This window comes from Coturnix japonica, chromosome 1, assembly GCF_054131305.1.
Source record: "Coturnix japonica strain WE chromosome 1, WE-NBRP24, whole genome shotgun sequence".
Taxonomy (NCBI): Eukaryota; Metazoa; Chordata; class Aves; order Galliformes; family Phasianidae; genus Coturnix; species Coturnix japonica.
Window position 1 is genome coordinate 75222579 of NC_140663.1, and position 20267 is coordinate 75242845.

General features: G+C 48.7%; 1 protein-coding gene across 5 annotated transcripts in view; it reads left to right on the forward strand.

Moving 5' to 3' along the window:
• LSAMP (limbic system associated membrane protein) overlaps positions 1-15705 on the forward strand; it is a 913158-nt gene extending 897453 nt beyond the window's left edge. For all 5 annotated transcript variants that reach the window (XM_015875995.3, XM_015876028.3, XM_085544928.1 and 2 more), the window contains one exon: positions 10475-15705. In XM_015875995.3, the coding sequence (XP_015731481.1) occupies positions 10475-10572 (98 nt within the window). In that variant the 3' untranslated portion in view covers positions 10573-15705. The remainder of the gene's footprint in view (positions 1-10474) is intronic.
• Positions 15706-20267: the final 4562 nt, after the last annotated feature.

A 20267-nucleotide genomic window follows, 5' to 3' on the forward strand; every position in this document is an offset into this window, starting at 1 on the left:
CTGAAAGCTCGTACCAGCTTCTGTAATGTGAGCATTCAGCACAGATACTGGTACTTATCTCAACATTTGCTTTTACTTTGCTTTTCACCTTCAAAGAAACCTTAGGTGTAAAATTGCCTTTTTAGACCTTTTCTCACGGTGAGTTTGTGTTCTGAGATGCTGTCCTCAGCTCTCAAACAAGCCTTCTCTCGGTGACCAAAATCACAGCCTCCTCCTTCTTCTCCCTTAATTTCCATTTCTCTTAAGCCTCAGTAACACTTCCCTGCCCTGCAGGGCTTTGAGCATTAATTTAAAAGGAAGGTGTTTGCAGATGAAGAGCACTGTGCTCATTGTAAGCGTTGCTATCATTAGCTAGCTGCTGTGGAAACATCTTGCTTTCAGGCTGGCTAGAGATGGAGAAGAAGCCCATTCAGCTAAACACTTTGAACTTGAATTTGATCAGGCATTATCTGGGAAAGCTGGGAAATCAGCCCAGCTGATTCAGCTCTCAACTCACTTGTCCCTGGAAAATAATCCAGCTTTCCTGGTTTTGCAGCAGGGCACTCAGAATGCCCTGAAAAGTCTGGTAGGGCGTGTTATCTAATCATATTCTCCTGTCCTCACTGTAACTTCACTTTGTGATGGGACCTTAGTGCATCCTCAAGTTGTTTTCAAAAGGGATTTTCTTTGGAAAAGGGAGAATTTTCTCATTCCTCGTCGTACTTGACAAGGACAGGGCAAGTGGGACTGCTGAACCTCAGAAGAGTCTATCACTGTTACGATGTTAGCTCCGTCTCCATCCTCCATTGTCCCTTGCCCTCAGCCCTTTGTACATTGACTCACTCCCCTGTGATTAGCACTGAGACTCATCCTCACCATGGCTTATTCAGACTGACAGGCTTCAAAACCTATGATTCTTCCTGTCAGGAGATTCATGATGAAGACTGACCACAGAATAACCAGGAACTTTCTCAGCAGGATTAGCTTGAACCATGGGAGATCTGTGGGGCAATACTGTACTGCCCAGAGACAAGCATCCCATCTTGGGCCCTGATCTGACACAAGTCCAGTCATGATCATCAAGAGAACAACAAAACATTTACAGCAACAGCGTTAGCAATTGGTGGAGGGGGGAGAAAAACAGAGAATGAGCAGTCCTGTGTTTCTGCCAAAACGTGCACTGATTGGAGAATGACCCCTTATGACTGTAGCTTGTAGCTAGTCTCCATTTAGCTGTAGCCTGTGTAGCTTGTGCTGTCACTAATGCCTTCATTGGGTGGGTGGAAGATGGGAGAATGGAGAAAAGAGATGTTCATTTGGGTCTGATGACCAGAGTGAGAAACAGAGAGCATCTATATAAAGATCTCTCAGTCCTCTTCTTCCTCCATGGCAAAGCTGTGGAGAAGAGAGTTCATCTGTTGCAGTGGTCTCCTCCACCCATTGCTGCTTCCATTTTGCTTCCTCCAGTGCCTGGCCCTGCCAGTCCTGCTAAGCAGGCAGCTCTCACATGAGCTGTGTCTTTCTTTGGGCAAAAGGATAAACATCTGAATATTTTAAAGCTAAGGAGTGAAGCGTGGGGGAATATATCAGAGATTACAGACTGTAAAGAGTTAACACGTTATTTACAGGGGGGTTTGCTAACTAGGCAGTGATATGAGAAGAGTCCAGAGAAACCAGTCCTCCCAGTACAGTGTGGCTGGTTAAAGAACCCATCTGTCTCGAGTCTTATTCATTGAAGTGAGAACTTGCTCTCTCGTTTCCAAGAAATGGTCATTGAAAACCCAAGCCTTGACAGTCTCTGAACCATATTAGTCTGTAGAGCTGGGAAAAACACAGTATAAACAAAGACCATAATAGCCAATCTTGTGCTATCATCATCATCCTGACACAGAAATTACCAGCAAGTAAAACTAATAGTTGTAGGGCCCAAACATAGGAAAGAACTGGCACCTGATAATTCCCACAATCTTGGATAGCCAGCACAACTCAGGGCTCACCTTGCTTTCTGCTGGTGGTACCCAGCCAGATTTTCCCAAAAGCCCATTCTCCATTGCAGAAGGGGGCAGCTCTGCAGGGTGGATCATGCAAGCCAAGCTTCTCTCATTGCTAAAGGTCAACATCCATGCTTGCCAGGTCTGCAAGTACTGTAGTGGATGCCAAGCCTGCTGGGGCTTCATGCCAAGGGAACAGGAAAAACAAGACAGGGCAAAAGCTGAAGGCCATCACATTGGGTTTTTTGCTATTTCATAGGTATCATCCAAGCAGTGGCAGTGTGTCTTATTTGGACCATATGGTTAAAATAATATCAAAGTCAAAGGTGGTTACGGTGTCTTCCAAAAGTGCTCGTAGGAATGTAGGTGGAAGAAAAACAAACCCAAACATCTTAGAGAAAAGAGAAATACTGAGAACTATTTCTGTTACCACCGATACTAATGTTGCTTGGTGGGTATTTCTGGAGAGCAACAGGCAGTTTCTGATTGCTGAGATTGTTTAAAAAACCAACAGCAGTCTTCTTCTGCCCAAAAAGTGCAAAGAAAAAAAGCCCAGCTCTTGTAAAGAAGAAAGAGACATGGGGGGGAGAGAGAGAAGTAGCTTTATTGCTTGATCTGTTTCTGCACTTTTTGTTCATTAATTTTAATTTAGATTGATTTATTCCACAATGAGCCCAGGATTGCATATATTTGCATAACCCTCCCTGGTAGTAATGCTGTGGAGAATCCAGCATGTGAGGGAAAGTGAAAGCAGAGGGTAGGAACAGAGACTGCAAGTCCCAGAACAATATTCCTCAGGGCTGGGCCCTACACTGGGACAGCGAAGACATTTCAAGGTCTGCTTAGCCACAGGTATGGCTTTGCATGCATGCAGAACAGCCCTGCAAAGCAGAGGTCAGAGCTCAAAATGCAAGAGGGAGAGTGGAGGCTGGGTGAAATCAGTGGGGGAAGAAATCACACAACTGCACTGGAGAGATTAGAAACAAACCCACAGAAAAAAAAAAAAAGAAAAGAAAAGAAAAAAAAAGTGCCATGGAATATCAGTTGTCCAGCAGGGACATTGATAGCATCAGAGCCGTAGCATGGACAGATTACTCTGCAGAACAGAGCAAAGGCAGGCCATAACCCTCCTGAGGCAGATGTCCCCTGCCTGGAGGACACTCATAACCTGATACCATCTGTGTGTTAGATGAGTTTCTGAAGGTACCAGCTGGACGTTCCTCTGCAGGGATGATGAGACCGACTTCTACCCACTGCACAGATAGTGTACCTAAATCCCTGCTCTGTCTCCCTCTTGGTGAGATGCCGGCCAAGCAGACTGGGACCAAAGCGTGGAGGGCAGCAAGAAGGAGGAAGAACAGCCATTGTTGTCTTGATCAAATCCTCCAGCACACACAAAAATTCCTCCCACCCCCATTAGAATATGGCCAAAGAGTAACTCCCACCCTCATCATCCTCCTCTCTCCCTCACTTCCATTTCCTCTATAACCACTCAAGAATTTGCCTAACAAATTGGCCTCCCCTCTGGTTGTTGTCCCAAGTGAACAGTCTCTCCATTCACTAACCCATGACGGTAAGTCGGTTTGGGAAGCGGCAGGTTTATCTTCTCAGCTCAGGCACTGCACCGGGCCCGCTTGCGATCCAGTTGCCATTCAGTGTCTGCTCTGCTGTTGATAAAGTACATTACACATGGCTGGGCTTGCATGATTAATACAGCTGTCTAAGCGCTCTCTCTAAAAACAAAAACAACCGGGGGAAGGGAGGTGTGGGATTTGGGGGGAGGGGGTGTGCAGGGTAGAAAAGAAAATATTCCAAAGAAATCAGGCTTGCAGAAAAAGCAGAGTTCTCCTGGTAGGCCTGCCCTGCCATGGGCGAGCAGGTCTGTCAGCAGAGCATCCCAGAAGAAGGGAGAAGCCTAGCAGCAGGGCAAGCAAAAGAGGAATGCATCGGCCCTTCCCCAGCATCACCTGCATGTCCCTCTGCAATGTGGATGCATGGGCAGGAGCAAAGGGTCAGGCCATGGAGAAGGATGGGCTGTGACCAGCACAGCTGCAGTGAAACCCAGCCAGGCTGCCTCCACGGTAGGTGTTACAGAAGCGCATGCTTGCTGGTGGGCCAGTGTATTCCTGAACTCGCTCAAATGACAAGTGTCTCATGCTTGGTGGTGCATCCCACTTTCTTCTCCAGCATTACCCATGCTTTAAAGCCCTGCTTGCACTGTGAGGATGTTGAGGTGACCAGGAGTCACACACCATGATTGTACACAGACACGCATTCTTACTTTGATGCAAACTACAAACAGCATGAAGAAATATTTACTTAGATGTCTCCCATGCTTAGAGGTGTACCCCAGCCTATGGGCCTGCCTTAACATTCATGACTCTGAGAGTTCTCATGTTCGATGAACACTGAGAAAGGCCTTCAGAAGATCTCAAGGGCAGGTCAGGGGCACCACGCTGCAGGCACTGGAGGAGAGGGTTAAGAGGGGCAGAGACAGTGGCACAGCTGAGATAGTGTTACAGCTGGATATCTCACGCGCTGGTCACTCTCCAGCCCAACCTGGTTCTCTTTCTGCTCCAGTCTCTCATCCTGGTACCCCTCAGCGTGTCCCCTCCCTTTTCATTTCTGTTCACAACCACTCCAATCTTTCCCACGCCAAGTGCCCAGCTAAGCTTGCTGCAAACGGTAGCAAGGATGAAGTGAGTAAACACACACACAGAAATCTGATGAAAATATTAATTTTTCAAGAGGTTCCAGAGCTTCCCATTAGCAAGCCTGTGTGTGCTCTTGTTGAGGGTAGCTATGCTCTTTGTTCCCTAATGAGAAGCCAAACCATCATCGCTGCTGGTCTGCTGTGCCTTAACACAAGTGCTTGAGATGTGAGCAGGAAAATCTTTGCTCATATCTCAAGCACTTGGGTTAAGGCACAAAGCCAAACAGGTTTAGATGATCCCCCCAGAAGGCTACACTACACATTTTTTAGGCTTTCTGCTTGTAGGATGGAAGTCCTCAGTGAATCAGACCAGTATTACTGTGAGCCAGCTCTAGGATAAGTGGTGTAAGCAGCCATCTCTTGAAAACCACAGCCTGCTCAGAACGACACTGAGAAATACAACTTCAGACCTCAGAGAAGGATGGGTGAGCTGCATTACCGAATGAATCTTCACTATGACATGAGATATGATAGATGAGTACTTAGTGCACCATGAATGAGCTCCAAAACATGGGGAAAGAACTGTTCGGTGCTTAAAAAACCATGAGCAAATTCTGACATACATTAAACAGTGTGCTAAGATTGATAGACACCAGAGACATTTCCTTAATCATACTGGAGAGCCGCTGCAGGGCATCCTCTATCGTTTACAGAGTGGTACTTCTGCCCCTAGAAGAGAGAGCCTATTGCCAGTGCAGTTAGAGTCAAATCTTAATTACAGGAACAGAACCCCACAGATATTAACTGGTAGAGAGAAAGGGGTAAAGCAGGTAATGAGCAAAATAGTTTCAACATTAAGAGCAGAGAGTGAATAAGCATGTCTTCTTCTCAAAGTAGAGGGGGACAGGCAGAAAACCGGGAAGAAGAAAGCCCCAAATGAAGCCAAGTAAGTAGAAGCTGCTAATCCCTAAAGCCTCAGAGTAGAGTGCAAAGCCTTGGAAGAAAGAAATTAATAACTTTCAAAGTATGACCTTGAAAATGGAATTAACAGTATTCCTCCCTTTTAAGCCTTCATGATAATAAAGATTTCATCTTCTGAAGCCCTGGCAAGAATCAACAGAGTAGAAAAATGAGTTCCTGCAGAGGAGCTGGCAAGTGTAAAACCTACGTCCCCTCCTGGTGCCACTATGGTGCCCATCCACTTTCCCTTCACCTTCTCCCTTAGTGCATTTTTCATTCCTCCCTCATTTTTGGTCCTCTTATTTGCTCACGAAGCCACTCTCCAGCCTTTGCTATAAATAGAGTTAACTTTTCAGCAGCAACAGAGCCTCTCAGGATGGAGAACAGCTTGAAAAACAGCTCATGGCTCCACTTGCTTTACCATCATTCCTTCTTTCCCATCACAGAGAAGTCCTTCTAGACTGTCCCATGCCTTCTTTTGGCCTCACCTTCAGTCAGAAACTCACGGGGTCTGCTTGGCATCTTGCACAGCATTTTAACTCATGTTCTTTGAGAAGATCCCAGGGGCAACCAAAGCCAGGAACAATCCTATGGCTCTCCGACACCCTTTGGAACTTGTCTGTGTGCTCTTCCTTATGAGCACTACAAACATACCAAGCCCAGGAGTCTTGCTAATGTAAATAAGATAAAAAGTGGGTACCAGCTGTTTCTTTTCCTGTTTCCATTTTGGTTTTGTTCAGGTGATGGGACCTGGGAGCCAGTGGGGAATTCCAGGCTGGTGAATGTGAGTGTGAAACATGGAGGCAGCTGCGTGATTTTGACCCTCTCTATTTGGACCGAGAACGTGCCTGTTCCCTGCTTGCATCTCAAAAATCCCTTTTTAAAGTCTGTGCTGGGAAATCTGAAAGTCATAGTCTGCATTTCTGGTGGTGGTGATGCTCACAGCCCCTGGAGGAGTGTTTCTGTGCAGCCGAGGAGGCTCATGGCTTTGCTTGCAGGTCTGGGGCAGTCCGTTCAGCAAGGGTTATGTGGGATGGCTCATCCTCCTCCACAGCTGCAGCTGTGTACATCTCCTTATACAGTGCCACCAGAGGTGCTGCCAGTCTTGCAAGAGGCAGCGAGGGTACAGAAGTGGGCATTACCTACATGAGGTAGGGGTATTAATGCCAACCAGAGCTATTCCATTGCAGGTGGCATATAGCAGGGAAGGATGATCATCAGCCAGTGGATGGAATGATGCTGACTTAGGGGCTGGCTGCCAGCTGGGCTGGAAACAAGGGAGCACGGCCTCTGGCTGGCTAACCAGCCTGGCCAACTCTGCATCCAACACAGGCGGTGGCACCCACTGCAGAGTCCCTGGCATTGTAGTGTCCCTTCTCCAGCACCCACAGGCTGGGCTGAGCTGCCAGCCCATTGCAAAGGGACTTCCCTGGGGCTCGGGTGAGCCCTTCGATGGTGTTTTCTTCGTAGTTACTTTATCGCTTGTTTTCCCTTTGTCTTTTTCTCTTCCTTCGGCTGCCACCTGGTGGGAAGAAGCGCACATTGCTCAGGGCGCAGCCTCTGCGCCGGCCCTAGAGCGGCTTTTCCTAAGATGCAAACCAGTCCTTCCCACCTCAAGCACTTTGTTTGGCCTGGCCCTCCTGCGGTGTGCTGGGGAGGCTGCAAGAAAGAGGGGTGAAGTTTTAGGTTGCGTGCAGTGTGTGCACCGTGCGGCACGCCAGCCTTTCTCTTAGTGCCAGCACTCTGAAGTCACAGTAAAAGGTGACACCCAGTGTAATGCAGAACCATGATATTGCTCCTGGCAGCCAACTGCCACTGCAGAGCCTAGAAACTGAGGGAGGATGCAGAGGTCTTCAAAGGGCCTAGAAGTGCCCCATCCCTGGAGGCGCTCAAGGCCAGGTTGGATGGGACTTTGGGCAGCCTGAGCTAGTGGGTGGCAGCCCTGCCCATGGCATAGGGTTGGGATTGGGTAGGCTTTGAGGTCCATTCCAACCCAAGCTGTGCTATGGTGCTATGATAAATGGCTGGGCAAAGTCATGGAAGAAGCAGATTACAGAACATGGAAACGTTCAGCTGCCATGTTAGTGCCTACTGGGCAATAAGCAAGTGAGACTCTGCTGTGGCAAGGGTCAGGCAGCCAAAATGGCAGTGGGTGCACACAGGGCTGATGAGGCTGCCTCATGCCCTGGCATGGTGCAGATGGCTGTGGCTGGACATGGTCATTCCATGGCAGCAGTCTGCCGTGCTGCACACATCACTGTCTGCAAACACAGAAGGGAAATGCAGCGGTTTTACCCTCTATTCCTTCCAGACCTATTGAATGTGGCTGATCATTCAGGTTATGGGGAGCCTTAGGGTCACACTTATGAAATACTGCCAGATAAGAGTATTATAATTCTCACAAACCCAATTTCCCTGGTTACGATGGAAGGAACCCCCTTGAGTGTTATTGCACGGCCATGCCCACTGCTATCAGCCCAGGAATTAGGCTGCCAGGCAGACTCCCGGAGCTCTGGCTTACCGGGATGTGGCAGGAAAGCACCGTAGCTCCTCTGTAGCCCCTTTGCCCGGTGGGTGCGGTTGTCCCATGCCAGGCGCTGGGCACAGGATGCTCGGACGTGCTGGGAGCACCAGGGGGCGACGGAGACCGCGCTGAATCTCGGCTTGCGGCAACTCGTACCCGTGCATCAGCCCCCAGGGATCGGGAGGTTTTGTTTGGTGGTTGGGCTGGAGCCGGCCCGCATTTTTCACAGTGCCTGCGGTGGGAAATGCATCGCACCTGGCTGGTGCTGCGGTTAGGTCAGGGATCAGGTGCAGCCACAGGTGCTGCGGTGGCACAGAGAGCTCAGCAGAGGAACACAAGGACGTGCAGATATGCAGCACGCATCATTGCCAGCCATGCAGATGGGATCTTTGGCTCATCAGGTACCCACAAACTTAGTGAAGCTCAGGGAGCAGAAGCTGCTGAGACTGTCATCACACTATGCCTTGCATGTCTTCCCTTATACCAGCGTACTGTGGAAGAGTATCTGTCTCATACCACACTGTACTATACCCTACTCCACCTTAATCTACCCTACCATGCCATACCAACACACACAGTCTCCAGAGCCATGCAGCAATATTCATGTGAGGTCAAACACTGTCTCTGCCGTGCCAGGTGCCTCCATAGATACACTCCAGTCCTACGTGCACCCTACAGAACAGTGGTGAGGAGGGGGCTGGTGGCTGCTGATGTGTGTGTTACAAATGGTGTTTCAGATAGAAAAATAGTATTTTAGCCACGTAGTGAAAATGCGATGGCGAAAGGCAGTTTGTGGACAGCATGCCTTGCCTGGTAAGTTGTTGGTTATTTGGTGGGTCACGTTTTGTGACTTATTCACTGCCAAAAGGTGGTTCAAACAGCCCCAGAAAGTCATTCCTCCCAAGTTATTTGACCAAGAAAGATGCAGTCTCTGACACACAGGGTCAGGTAAGTGCAGCAGCTGAGCTCATTCCTGAGTTCAGGGGATAAATAAGATCCTATCATCTAAACAAGGGGGAAAAATAGTGTTGTAGGTTGTGAGAAAAAGCTGCACATGAACAGGGAATACCTGAAAAAAGAAGCCATAGATAGAACACAAATTTTCCACATAATCCAACACATTCCAACCTAGTGATAAAAGAACCGAGCTGGGGCACAGCTGATCTAGAATGTGAAAGGCTACCTTAGAAAGAAAAGCAACAATTGCAAATGCCACAGAATTTATGGGCTCTGGGTAACCCCCCTTGTGGAGGGGCTACCCAGTTGTCATCAGACAGACCTCAGCTGCTACCTGTGCTGCAGCATAGAGGTTTCATCAGACTGAAGATGGAGCTGAGATGGAGCAACTGCATATTTATTTATTTGTGTATTTATTTTGCAGCCCTCCATTAGAAACAGCTCTTCCTGCCAGTAAAGATATCTTCCTCCACAGCAGGATCAGTCCTTACATAGAGTCAGATCCACCTCTGCACTTCGGAATCTTACTGTGTAAAACACAGTGCATACATGTACACACACATACATGCACACACAAATGATGATGAGCACGCCTTTGTGAAACCACAGCCATACACACAGCGCTGCCTCGCTATAAAGAAGAGGCTGCTGAGGGTTGTCATTGCAGGGTGAAATTAAAACAGCATCACTGCCTTTTAAGTCATCCAGAAAAGGAAACCCGTCAAGGAGCGGATAGATGAGATGTCAGGAGCGTTTGCACTTAATATTCCTGGAGCAAGCCTGTGTCATTTGTTGCTGCAGCAGAGCTCTCTTCCCTGCCCCTTCTGGCAAACCCATCTTTGTGCGCACACAAAGATTTGTTCTCTACCCTTGCCAAAAAATCCTGGTTTTACCCCATTGGTGCCATGCCCTCCTCCACCCTGAGTAAGGAATGGTAATGGGGAAGTCCTTGGGCTGGGGGATTGACTGACTGGACCAGTATAATGCATCAGCCTGCAGAGGTGGTATTTTGCTGCCAAAGAATCATAGAAAGATGATAAAAGCATAGAATGATTGAGGTGAAAGGGATCTTAATGTCCATCCCATTCCAGGCCCCTGCTATGGGCTGGGACACCTCCCACTGTATCAGGCTGCCCAGGGCCCCATCCAGTCTGGCTTTGAACACCAGTACTTACCAGTATGCACAATTACACCCAAGGGCCACTGCAAGGATGGGGACACAACAGGGGATGCCATGGTTCAAGTGGTGCTGGTGGCCTTGGGTTAAAGCCTTCCACTCACCCCAAACCCCGTTCCTGCAAGGCTGGGTGTCACACAGGGAGAGAGTGTTGGGAGTTGTGCCATGCTGGAGCCCCGTGTCCTCAAGCCAAGTGTGACGTTGTCCTCTTTTTCTCTTCTCTCACCCTGCAGGACCCGGCACGGGGAGAGTAGACAATGGCTCCGTGAGCTTGGCCGTCCCACTGTGGCTGTTGGCAGCATCCCTGCTCTGCCTACTCAGCAAGTGTTAATACAAATCAAAATTAAAAATAATAATAATAATAATAATAATTAAAAAAAAAAAAACAACCAACACGACAACAACGACGACGACAACACACAAAACAAAACGCATTATACAGGAGACAGAGCGAAGAGAGAGGAGAGAGAAAAAAGAGGGGGAGAGAGAAGAAGCGAGAGGACCGTTTCTATCACAACAACTTCTGCCTGTTCAGGAGCAAAGAGGGGGGAGAGGAAAAACCACAGCAGGACCACTCAGCACCACTTACCTGATATCCAACTGCCGGCCGTCACAGCACTGACCTCACAAGGCAAGAGGCAAATGGGGCACCCGCAGGGCCCATGGAGCCAGAGGATGCTGCGCTGCAGCCACACCAACGACACCCGCTGAGCCAATTGAATTGAAGATCCCTTTTCTTTTCTCTCCTCCTTGCTGTTTTACATACTCCTCACCTGCCTTCCTCCCTCCCTCCTCTTTCTTTCTTTCGCGGAAAGAGGTCTTTGCTTCGGTGTCTATAAGCCACTTAACTTTTTGGATGCCCTTGGTCATTTTTGTGAGCCGATGCTCAGGCACTTCATACTTTTGGGAAATAAAAAGAAAAAAAAGGGGAAAAAAAAAAAAGGAAAAAAAAAAGGAAAAAAAAAATAATAATAATGAACAGAGCAAGTTATCGAAGCTCTCTGCGCACTGGTGTCCTATGAAGAACCCCTTCCTCTCTTTGCATCATCCCATGCTCCCGTGCACTTCGCTAAATGCCTTCTGTCCTTCACCCTCCCTCATGCAACATCCTGCTTTGTCCTGAAGGAAAGCTGTGTCCCTCCAGACCAGCTTGCTCTTTTATTTGCGTTTTTGATTCTCTCCCTCTCCCCCTCTGTTTGACCAAGTGTCTTTCTCCAGCGTGTGCCTGCGTGCGTGCGTGCATGCGTGTGTGTGTGCTCTGTCTTCTCTTTCTCTCTTTCTTCTTCTCTCCCTAAGCATGCCGAAGGAACAGTCCACGTGTACATATGCCCATCCCACTGTAGATAATGTCCTGCCTTGTCAGTGTGAGACCACATGCTGAGAGATCTCTCAGGCTGAGAAGAGGGCTGAGGAAAGAGGAGCAGGTGTAGCTCAGGGCCCCATGGTGGCCCCTCTCCGGAGTGCCTGGCCACCTCCAGCAGGAGCCATTTTGCATCCTTTCTTCACCTTCTTTTCCCTCCCACCCACACCCGTCTGGCTTTCATCCTTCACGTACTGGCAGAGCAGCTCATGTGGGTGTGAACCCCACAGTGTGGTCATTCCTAAATAGAGCCAGTACCCCCTTCTATTGTTGTCTTACTGTGTTTTACACCCCTGCCCGGATGAAGCTCACTTTGCAGCTTAAACGTGCAAAACAAACTGGGTCAGAAAACGTCTAGGACCTGTGAATTTAAGAATAAAAACAGGTCCAAAATTCTGGGCATAGCTAGAAGGGGTTTCAAGTGGTACAGTGAAAAAGTAGGCTACACTCTGATGCTGATGCTGATGTCTGATGCTGCTCCCAAATCTGGGGCTGGGGAAACTTCACATGGTCAACATGTCTGGCTCCCCCTGGATCTGCTGTCACCAGGCTGCCCCTCGGGTCTGGGTTAAGTCCTTGTTGTTTAGGTTGAGGGTTCTCTTCCATGTCAGCATGTTGGTCGTTGTGAGGTCTGTCCTTTATCTTGTCCTGCACAGGTCAGAGCCCTGTTGGGGTGGTGCTTGTGTGCTATGTCTCCATGGCTTTGGGTGTTTTGAAGAGTTTTGAGGGGCTTCATATATTTTTGAAGAAAGCATAGAGGCTTTTGTTTTAAAGACAGATATATTACAAAAAGCAGAACACCCAATTCCTGAAGCCATCTGCTTCTTCACTGTAGACAGTGGCCACAACCTCAATGCTGGCTTCTGGTCTTTGCTGCAGGGTGTGCACAGATCCATGTGCTGGTTGAGTGGCTGTGAGGTAGGCTTACAGCAGATCTACCCCAGGTGTGCCCCATGGGTGCTGCAGGCACCCCACTCCCCCTGAGATCTAGCAGGAATTACTCAGAGCATCTGCCAAGACAAGAGCTCAGATGAACACGGGAAACACAAGTTCAGCTGCTCTCCCTTCCTTGCCCTCTGGCCGTATCTCAGGCCCTTTCCTCTGGAGCTCTCTTTTCTCCTCATTCATTTTCCTGCCTCCCCATCCCCTGCAGGTAGTTGCGCTCTTTGCCTCCCACTGCCTCTTGTCTGCATCAGGACTGGAGAGGGGGGGTTTGGAATGGGACACCAGTTCTTTGAGCTTGTCAGTGTCATTGTGTTTGATCGATGGAGATTTAACATTTAGTGTTATAAAAGGAAGCGAACAAAATGGAAAAAAAAAAAAAATTAAAAAAAAAAGAAAGGTATTTCTTCTACCGGTTTGTAAATATTCCAAGAGTTACATGAAATGTCTGGTAATGTCCAAGCAGAGGAACAAAGACTTAGATTTAATATATGGCCCCGTACTTGCTAGCAGATTTCAAACCCTTTTGGATGGCCAAGTGGAGGGTAGAGGCAAGTCTTTCTGGAAGGAGCTGGGCAGTGGGAGTGCTAACCCAGCCCTACGACAGCATTGCTTGGCATGTCTGGTGGGTGGCAGGTGAAGCAGGCAGTATGGGACTCTGCGGCTGACACCTGAACCATGGCACTTGTGCTCATTTTTGTTCATTTCCAGCCCCGCAGCTGGCGGGTATGTTGCTCAGTGATGCACCCCCCCACCTCCCCTCCCTTCTTCTCTTCACCAGTGATGTTGTGTCGCCTCATGCTAGCACTGAGTGCATGTTAACGTGCCATTCATGAAGATTTCATTGGTGACATGCATTGTGTTGAGAGTTGGTCTTTGTCTGCACAACTTTCTTACGCCACTGACTGTCGCTGCTTAGGCAGACCTCATGTACTGCTGCCTGCTCCCCTCTTGGTCAAAGAAAGCCTGAATCCCACCAGTGATCCTTAGCTCCGGGTGCATCCTGGCTGTGCCCCCAACTACCTTGCTGAGCAACCTCATTTGCAACGCCCAAGCCCCCAGAACAGATCAAATTAGTCATGCCGTCATCTGAATGGGAGCTGCACATCTGGAAGGGTTCTTGGGGAAGCAACAGCAAGTTCTGAGGATTCAAGAGCATTTTGGGAAGAGGATTTGGGAAGCCAGAGGAGCTGCATTTGAGTCCTCCTCAGCCTGCCATTGTTCAGCTCCATCTTGCGCTACATCTTCTTCCTCTCCTAATGATGGAGATCATGGGCAAGGATAGCAACTCTTCTCCTCCCACACCTCTGATCCAAGCACACTGACTGGTCACCCACACCATCCTGGTGCTTGACATTATGTAGCAACAGTGACAGTCCTGTGGAGGAGGTGGTAGCGGGTGAGAAGCTCTCCCCCTCTCTCTACTCCTGCTGCATGATCTCACCACTTCTCTGGCTCCAGAACTGCTTGAGCTAGGGATGCTAGAAGCAAACTGTCCCATGGAAAGGGCAGAATGTCAGGCAAGGAAGCAGAGGTGAAACTGGATGGTAATTTCCAAGGTGTGATAGCAGTGGGAATGGATAAGGATGAGTGCTGCCCATCACCCACGCACAGAGCTCCCAGGCACACCAGTGAGTAGACTGCCTCTCAGCACTGGTCATAGAGTGGCTTCATTTCCAGTGGGATGCCCAGAAGATATTTTATTTTAAACTGCATGACTCCTGCTACAAAGAGCTGTGTCCCACCATTAAAGCCTCTTTTCCTTCTTGCAATTTGCTAGAATGGTGCTCAGGTAGCTCCTGCATCCCCCAGAGTTTCTGCTTGGCTCCCATCAGGCCAGCCTAAGATATTTACCTGTGGGAAAGCAGAAGTCAGCTTGGGGAGGATATGTATGTGAGGCCCTCTGTGTCTCTGCAACGTAGGGAGACGTGGTGGCAATGAGATCAGCCAAAACAGGGCTTGGGAAAAACGAGCATCTCTCCAGGTTAGCCCAGAGGGTGGCAAGTGAAGAGTCCTTCCTTTATTGCAGACTCATGTCACTTCTATGCTGCAGTGCCTCAGCCTGCCTTGGTAAGCCCTACAGAGGCACACAGGCAACGGAGAGGAAGGGGCAATGCATGTCAGGTCACAGGACCGTACCCCAGGTACAGTTCCCAGGTAGGGCAGGACCTTCTTCCTTCCCTTCCCTTCCCTTCCCTTCCCTTCCCTTCCCTTCCCTTCCCTTCCCTTCCCTTCCCTTCCCTTCCCTTCCCTTCCCTTCCCTTCCCTTCCCTTCCCTTCCCTTCCCTTCCCTTCTCCACCCCATCCCCACAAAGATATCTCTGTGTAGTCCATGGATGGATGCAGGGATCAGGGCCGCCTGGGAGTCACTAGGTGAGCACAGCACCTCCCAGCCAGGACTGCTCTCCAGTTCATCACGCACAGGCACACACACACACCATGTGTCCTCTGCTGTCCTCCACCACACACAGCCCAACATGTGCATACTCCTGGTGATGGCTCCATCTGCCTGGCACATGGTGACCTTCCTGTGCACATGTGGGAGCACACACGTGTGCAGGGACAGGGAGGAGGGGGGAAGAGGGCAAATGCCTGCCTTGCAGGGTCACCGTCACCCACAAACCTTTCAGCTCTCCCAGCTGGAGCCAAGTTTCATCCTCTAGACCTTGTGAACAAAGGCCAGTCCCTTCTTGCTGCACGGCGGGGTGGTTAGAACTCTCCTCATTAACAGTGTTATATACATATAAATATATATATATATCTATATCTTTATATATATTTTTCCCCAGCACTGTAGACATGAGCTGAACTTCTCTTTAACAAAATGAGAAAAGGGCCATTTTATTTTTTGCCATTGGTTTGTTTTTGGAACTAGCTCTGTGAAAGGCAACTCTAAAAGCGCAAGTGTGTGTGTAATGGAACCGATCAGAAATGAAACCACCCAACCAAGGAATGAGCCAAACCCAGTGATGAAAACAAACGAACAACAACAACAAAAAAAAGCTTTTTATTTTTTCTTTTCTCAATGTATTTAACTTCTGTTATCTTGTTTCTGTTTCTTTACATGTATGAATGCTCTGCTCTTCTGTGATCTTAAAAAAAAAAAATACAAAAAAAAATACAAAAAAATACAAAAATGAAATAAACGTGAAAAGGAGGTGATGTTCCTTCGTTTCCCCTCCCTTCCTTGCGTACCCTGTCTTGCCTCTTCTCCATGTCTATCTGGTGGTGGCTTCCCTGCTGGACAGGGTCTTGGCAGAGCTGAGGTCCTGGTCCATGCGCACTGAAGCTCAGACTGAAGGTAAGGTAGCAAAACCCTGACACACACAACCTCTGTTTTCATTAACATTTAAAATGGTTATTTTTAATGGTACATTTAACTAACACTAACTTATCCATGGGAAGAGAATTTGGCTGTTAACACTGGCATCTGCTTAACAAACTGAAGCTTTGCATTTGGTGAGGCGTGAGCATAACACCAATAGTATTACTTGCGAAGAGTAGGCTCATTAGCATTAATTGCTGCATTTAGTACCACAAAGAGCTGCCGGTATCTGTTACAGCAGTTATTATATGTACCCCATTCTCTACTGGAAAAGGTATGTAGGAAATTATTAGCAGTGATGCAGACATACCAGCAAATGAGGATCCAAACACTTGGCACTTACCATAACTCAAAAAAAATCCCAAAAAACCAACCATCCATAAAAGTAATAAAGGGGATGAGGTGTTCTTCAGCCTTTCTTGCTGGAGGACTGAGTTCAAACACAGCTGAATTGCAATTGGAAATGGATTCACAGGCAATCAAATCATCAGAGGTGGGATGCACAATGAAAGGTATGTCCCTAAAAATGTCTTGCCAAAAGTAGAAATGTTCAGGTTGGATGTTAGGAAATATTTTTTCTCTGAGAGAACGATCAGGTGCTGGAATGGCTGCGCAGGAAGGTGGTGGCATCACTGAGCATGGAGGCGTTAAAGAAACATTTAGCTGTTGTCCTGAGGGACATGGTTCAGTGGGAAATATTGGTGGTAGGTGGATGGTTGGACTGGATGATCTTAGAGGTTTTTTCCAGCCTTGGTTCTATGATTGTATGATTTTGCTGTCCAAAGCACTCATTGCCAGAATGGGCAAAAGGACTGGATACAAGGAGATACTTTGCAGTGGATGAAACACAAAATTTACCACAACTGTGCACCAGTTGGCACTATTAAGGTTGACAGGACTTGTCTCACGTGCCCATCAGCTGCTGGGGTCCCAAGGCAGTGCATTTGATTCAGAGACACCATATTTTGGTGCTTTGGACATGAAACAGAGCTTTTTACATGAAGTTTCTCCAAATGTGACATCCCAGGCTGGGTTACGAATCAAGCTGCAAATATCTCAGCTTACCAAAAAGTCCATACCCAGGCAGCCCAAAAGCTCATCTCTGAGTTGCAGTGAGTTGGGGTACCCAGGAAAGGAATGCTTTACTTCCAAAGAGCACCTCACACCTCACTATTACTCTGTTGTCTGTGCTGCTAGCACTGCCCAAACATGGCTGGTGGGGTATCTGTCCAATCTTGGAAACATGATGGAGAAAAACAGCTCTACACAGTGCCTTCTGGCTGCTGATTTTCTGGTTTGCACAGAACAGAGTCAAGATGGTCCCCTTGCCAGTGTTTGTGCGCTGGTTGTTTTTCTTGTCAGAGAAGGTCTGAGCTCACCATGTCTTTCCATGACCACTTCTTGACTCAGCCTGAAGTCTTCCTTCCACCACAGAGCCCTGCACACCTTCAGCACAACATCCATCCATGGAGTAAAGGTATGGACAGCGTGGACACCAAAATATCCAGAGGACATCCATCACTGAGGACACTCACCCTCTGCCCTGTGGATACTCCCAAGATGGCCTCTCTTAGTGCAGCTGGGGGTCTCCTCCAGCTCTGTAGAGAAGAGGTGGGATGGTTTGTGCTGCTGGGAAGGGTTTGCTCCACAAAGAGGCTGTAGTGCTTGTGGAAATTTTGCAGCTGCTCTAAGGCAGCTCTTCTTTCCCCAGCTGGGGCACCCCAAAGGTGCCACATCTGCCAGGAGGACATCTGAAGGCAGGGGAACAAAGGCAATGCAGGAGCTTTGTGCCTCTAATGATGGCTGTGATGAGGGGGAAAATTAACGCCAGACAGACAAATGGGGACTCATTTAAAGAGGCAGCGAATGAGACAAAATTGTAATTAAAAGCTCAGGAGATTAACTCTGTGGCAATAAAACTTTATCTCCCAAGGAATTCAGTGCTTTCTCATTCTCCCACTCTCGTGGGCTGCACCCTTGGAATGCTTCCTCCCCATCCTCTGGTGCTCTTTCTCTTAGATAATTGCTGGAGCTGAGGAAACATTTATTCAGAGCAGGAGAGTGAATCTGCTTTGGTGCTGTCCTTCCCTCCCTCCTTTTTCAGTTCATATCTGTAACAAACCTTTCCTGTCTGCAAGGAAGGCGAAGGGGAGTAGGAAGTCATCCCATCTCCAGTGTTCGAAATTGGATATGCTGTTCTTCATAAAGCCATCTGACAATCTGGCATGTCCTAATAACAGGGCATGGGATGTTTTGCATGGGATGCAAGGACAGAGGCTGTGTATGCTAGTGTTTGACTATATGCCAGTGGAAATAGGCTTGTCCTTGGCCAGCCAGGCAGTTTGTCTCAATGAAGACACTAGAAGAGTGGTTAGGTCCTGGAACAGGCTGCCCAGTGAGGTTGTGGATGCCCCGTCCTTGGAGGTGTTCAAGGCAGGTTGGACGGGGCCCTGGGCAACCTGATCTAGTAAAGGTGTATGTTTGGTGGCCCTGCCAGGCAGGGGGGTTGGAACTACATGATCCTTGAGGTCCCTTCCAACCCGGGTAATTCTGTGATTCTGTGTGTAATTCTTGTCCATGTCTAAAGCACATGTATTTCTGCTCCCTCTCTATGGCACAGGGGTGATTTTAGCCCCATGTCCTACAGGAGGGATCCTTGTGAAGGATGGGAAAAAGTATGCCTTATGGGGAAGGGGCTCATACTCCATCCTGTGGAACCTGTACCTGCAGGGTGGTGACAGAGGATCAAGGCATAGCAGTTAGGCCTAGGTGGTAATTTAGGGATGCCTGGCTGCATAGGATTTGTCTGATGGGTGCTCGACTCCATCATCCTTTACTCTTACTCTTTTGCATTCCCATTAGCTGATGCACCTCTCTGCCTTTGCTGGCAATCGACAGTTAATAGCCACAAGAGCCTTGCTGGCTTAGCGTTTCTCTCTCCCATTTCTGCTTCTAGTGCTTGGTTTTGTTGAGCAAGCATGAGCCATTTGGCCCTCATGGATTATTAATGAAGACAGAAACCTTTTCCCTTAGCAGCTTAGCAGTGGGTGGGTTGGCATGGCAGGGTCTGCAAGGGTGGGAGTGGAAGAAGGGGCACACATCAGGCTGGACACACTGCTGGGATGATGCATCTGTTATGCCAGTGGAAGACCAGGGTATAATGATCCCCTTGGGATTTGACAGTGCAGAGGTGCTAAGGAAATACCAGCAAAGGATGAAGCACTTTTCCAGTAAAAGGGGACACATTTTCACGCAGGAGTGGGCAGAGAAGGTCGCACCCCACACGTGGTGTGCTGGGAGAAGAACTGCAGCTTGCTCAGGGAGCAGGGGCAGAGCCAGAGAACAAAGGATGTGCTTAGTTCTATCCAGGCACAAGGGGGGAGAGGCTGCAGCCCTCCAGTGAGACCACATGCCGCGGTTTCTGCAAAACCAGGCATGTCACGCACTTGTGATGGGTCACTAGGACCTGCTCAGGTGGAAACGCAAAATGAGTTTCCCTCCCCAGCACTCAGCCTTTCCTAACCAGCCCTCCTTTTGTGTGTTCCTTCTTTTCATTGCATCTCTGCTCAGTCTGCCTGCTGGTAGTCCAGAAAATGGAAGAAGAAACACAGATTAATAAGTGTTCATGAAGAGGGGTGTCCATATGAAATAACTGGTGAGGGGAATTTTTGACAGCAGCGTTCCCCTCCTTCAATTGCATGTGATCATGGTGTGCAGTGATGTTCCCAGGCGGCATGAAAGCAGGACAAGAGCATAGGGTATCTGTAGGGTTTCTGCAGTCAGTCAAGAAAGTACATGCATGCACAATGGGTTTTCAGTCCAGCCTAGAAAAGGATGGATCCCAATGCATCACTTGACATGTGGCTTTCTCCATGACAAGTGGGGCAGCACTGAGAGCTGCCAAGGAGAATGAGATCCCAGTGGCAGGGATGCAGCACCTTTACCACAGCACAGGTGTCAGATCATGCAGGCTGTACAGAAGGGGTAGCTTTTGGGGTCTCTCATGGCTGAGCACATGAGCCAGGAGCAGGTGCTTCCTTTCAACCAGCTGCAGAGCTGAGCTTGCCACGAGGCTTGCCGAACAAAAGGCAAATCTTATTTTCCCCTTCAGCAGTCTCAGCAGCAGAAAAAGGCAGAGCTGGTGTGTCTGCACAGCACAGAGCTCCTTCCATCTGTGCATGGCTGTCTGGCTGCCCTCTCTCTAAACACTGCAGCACCCTGCGGGCTGCTGCCCCAACCCCTTTTTCCCCAGCACAGTGAGGGGAGGAGCCCCCCATTGCCCATTCACATGTTAAATTCAGATAATAATAAAAGGGTAACCAGAGAGGGTGCTGGTTTGCCCATCAACCCCATGTGCAACGGGCACAGAGAGACTATGGATAAGGAGCTGAGTGAGCTG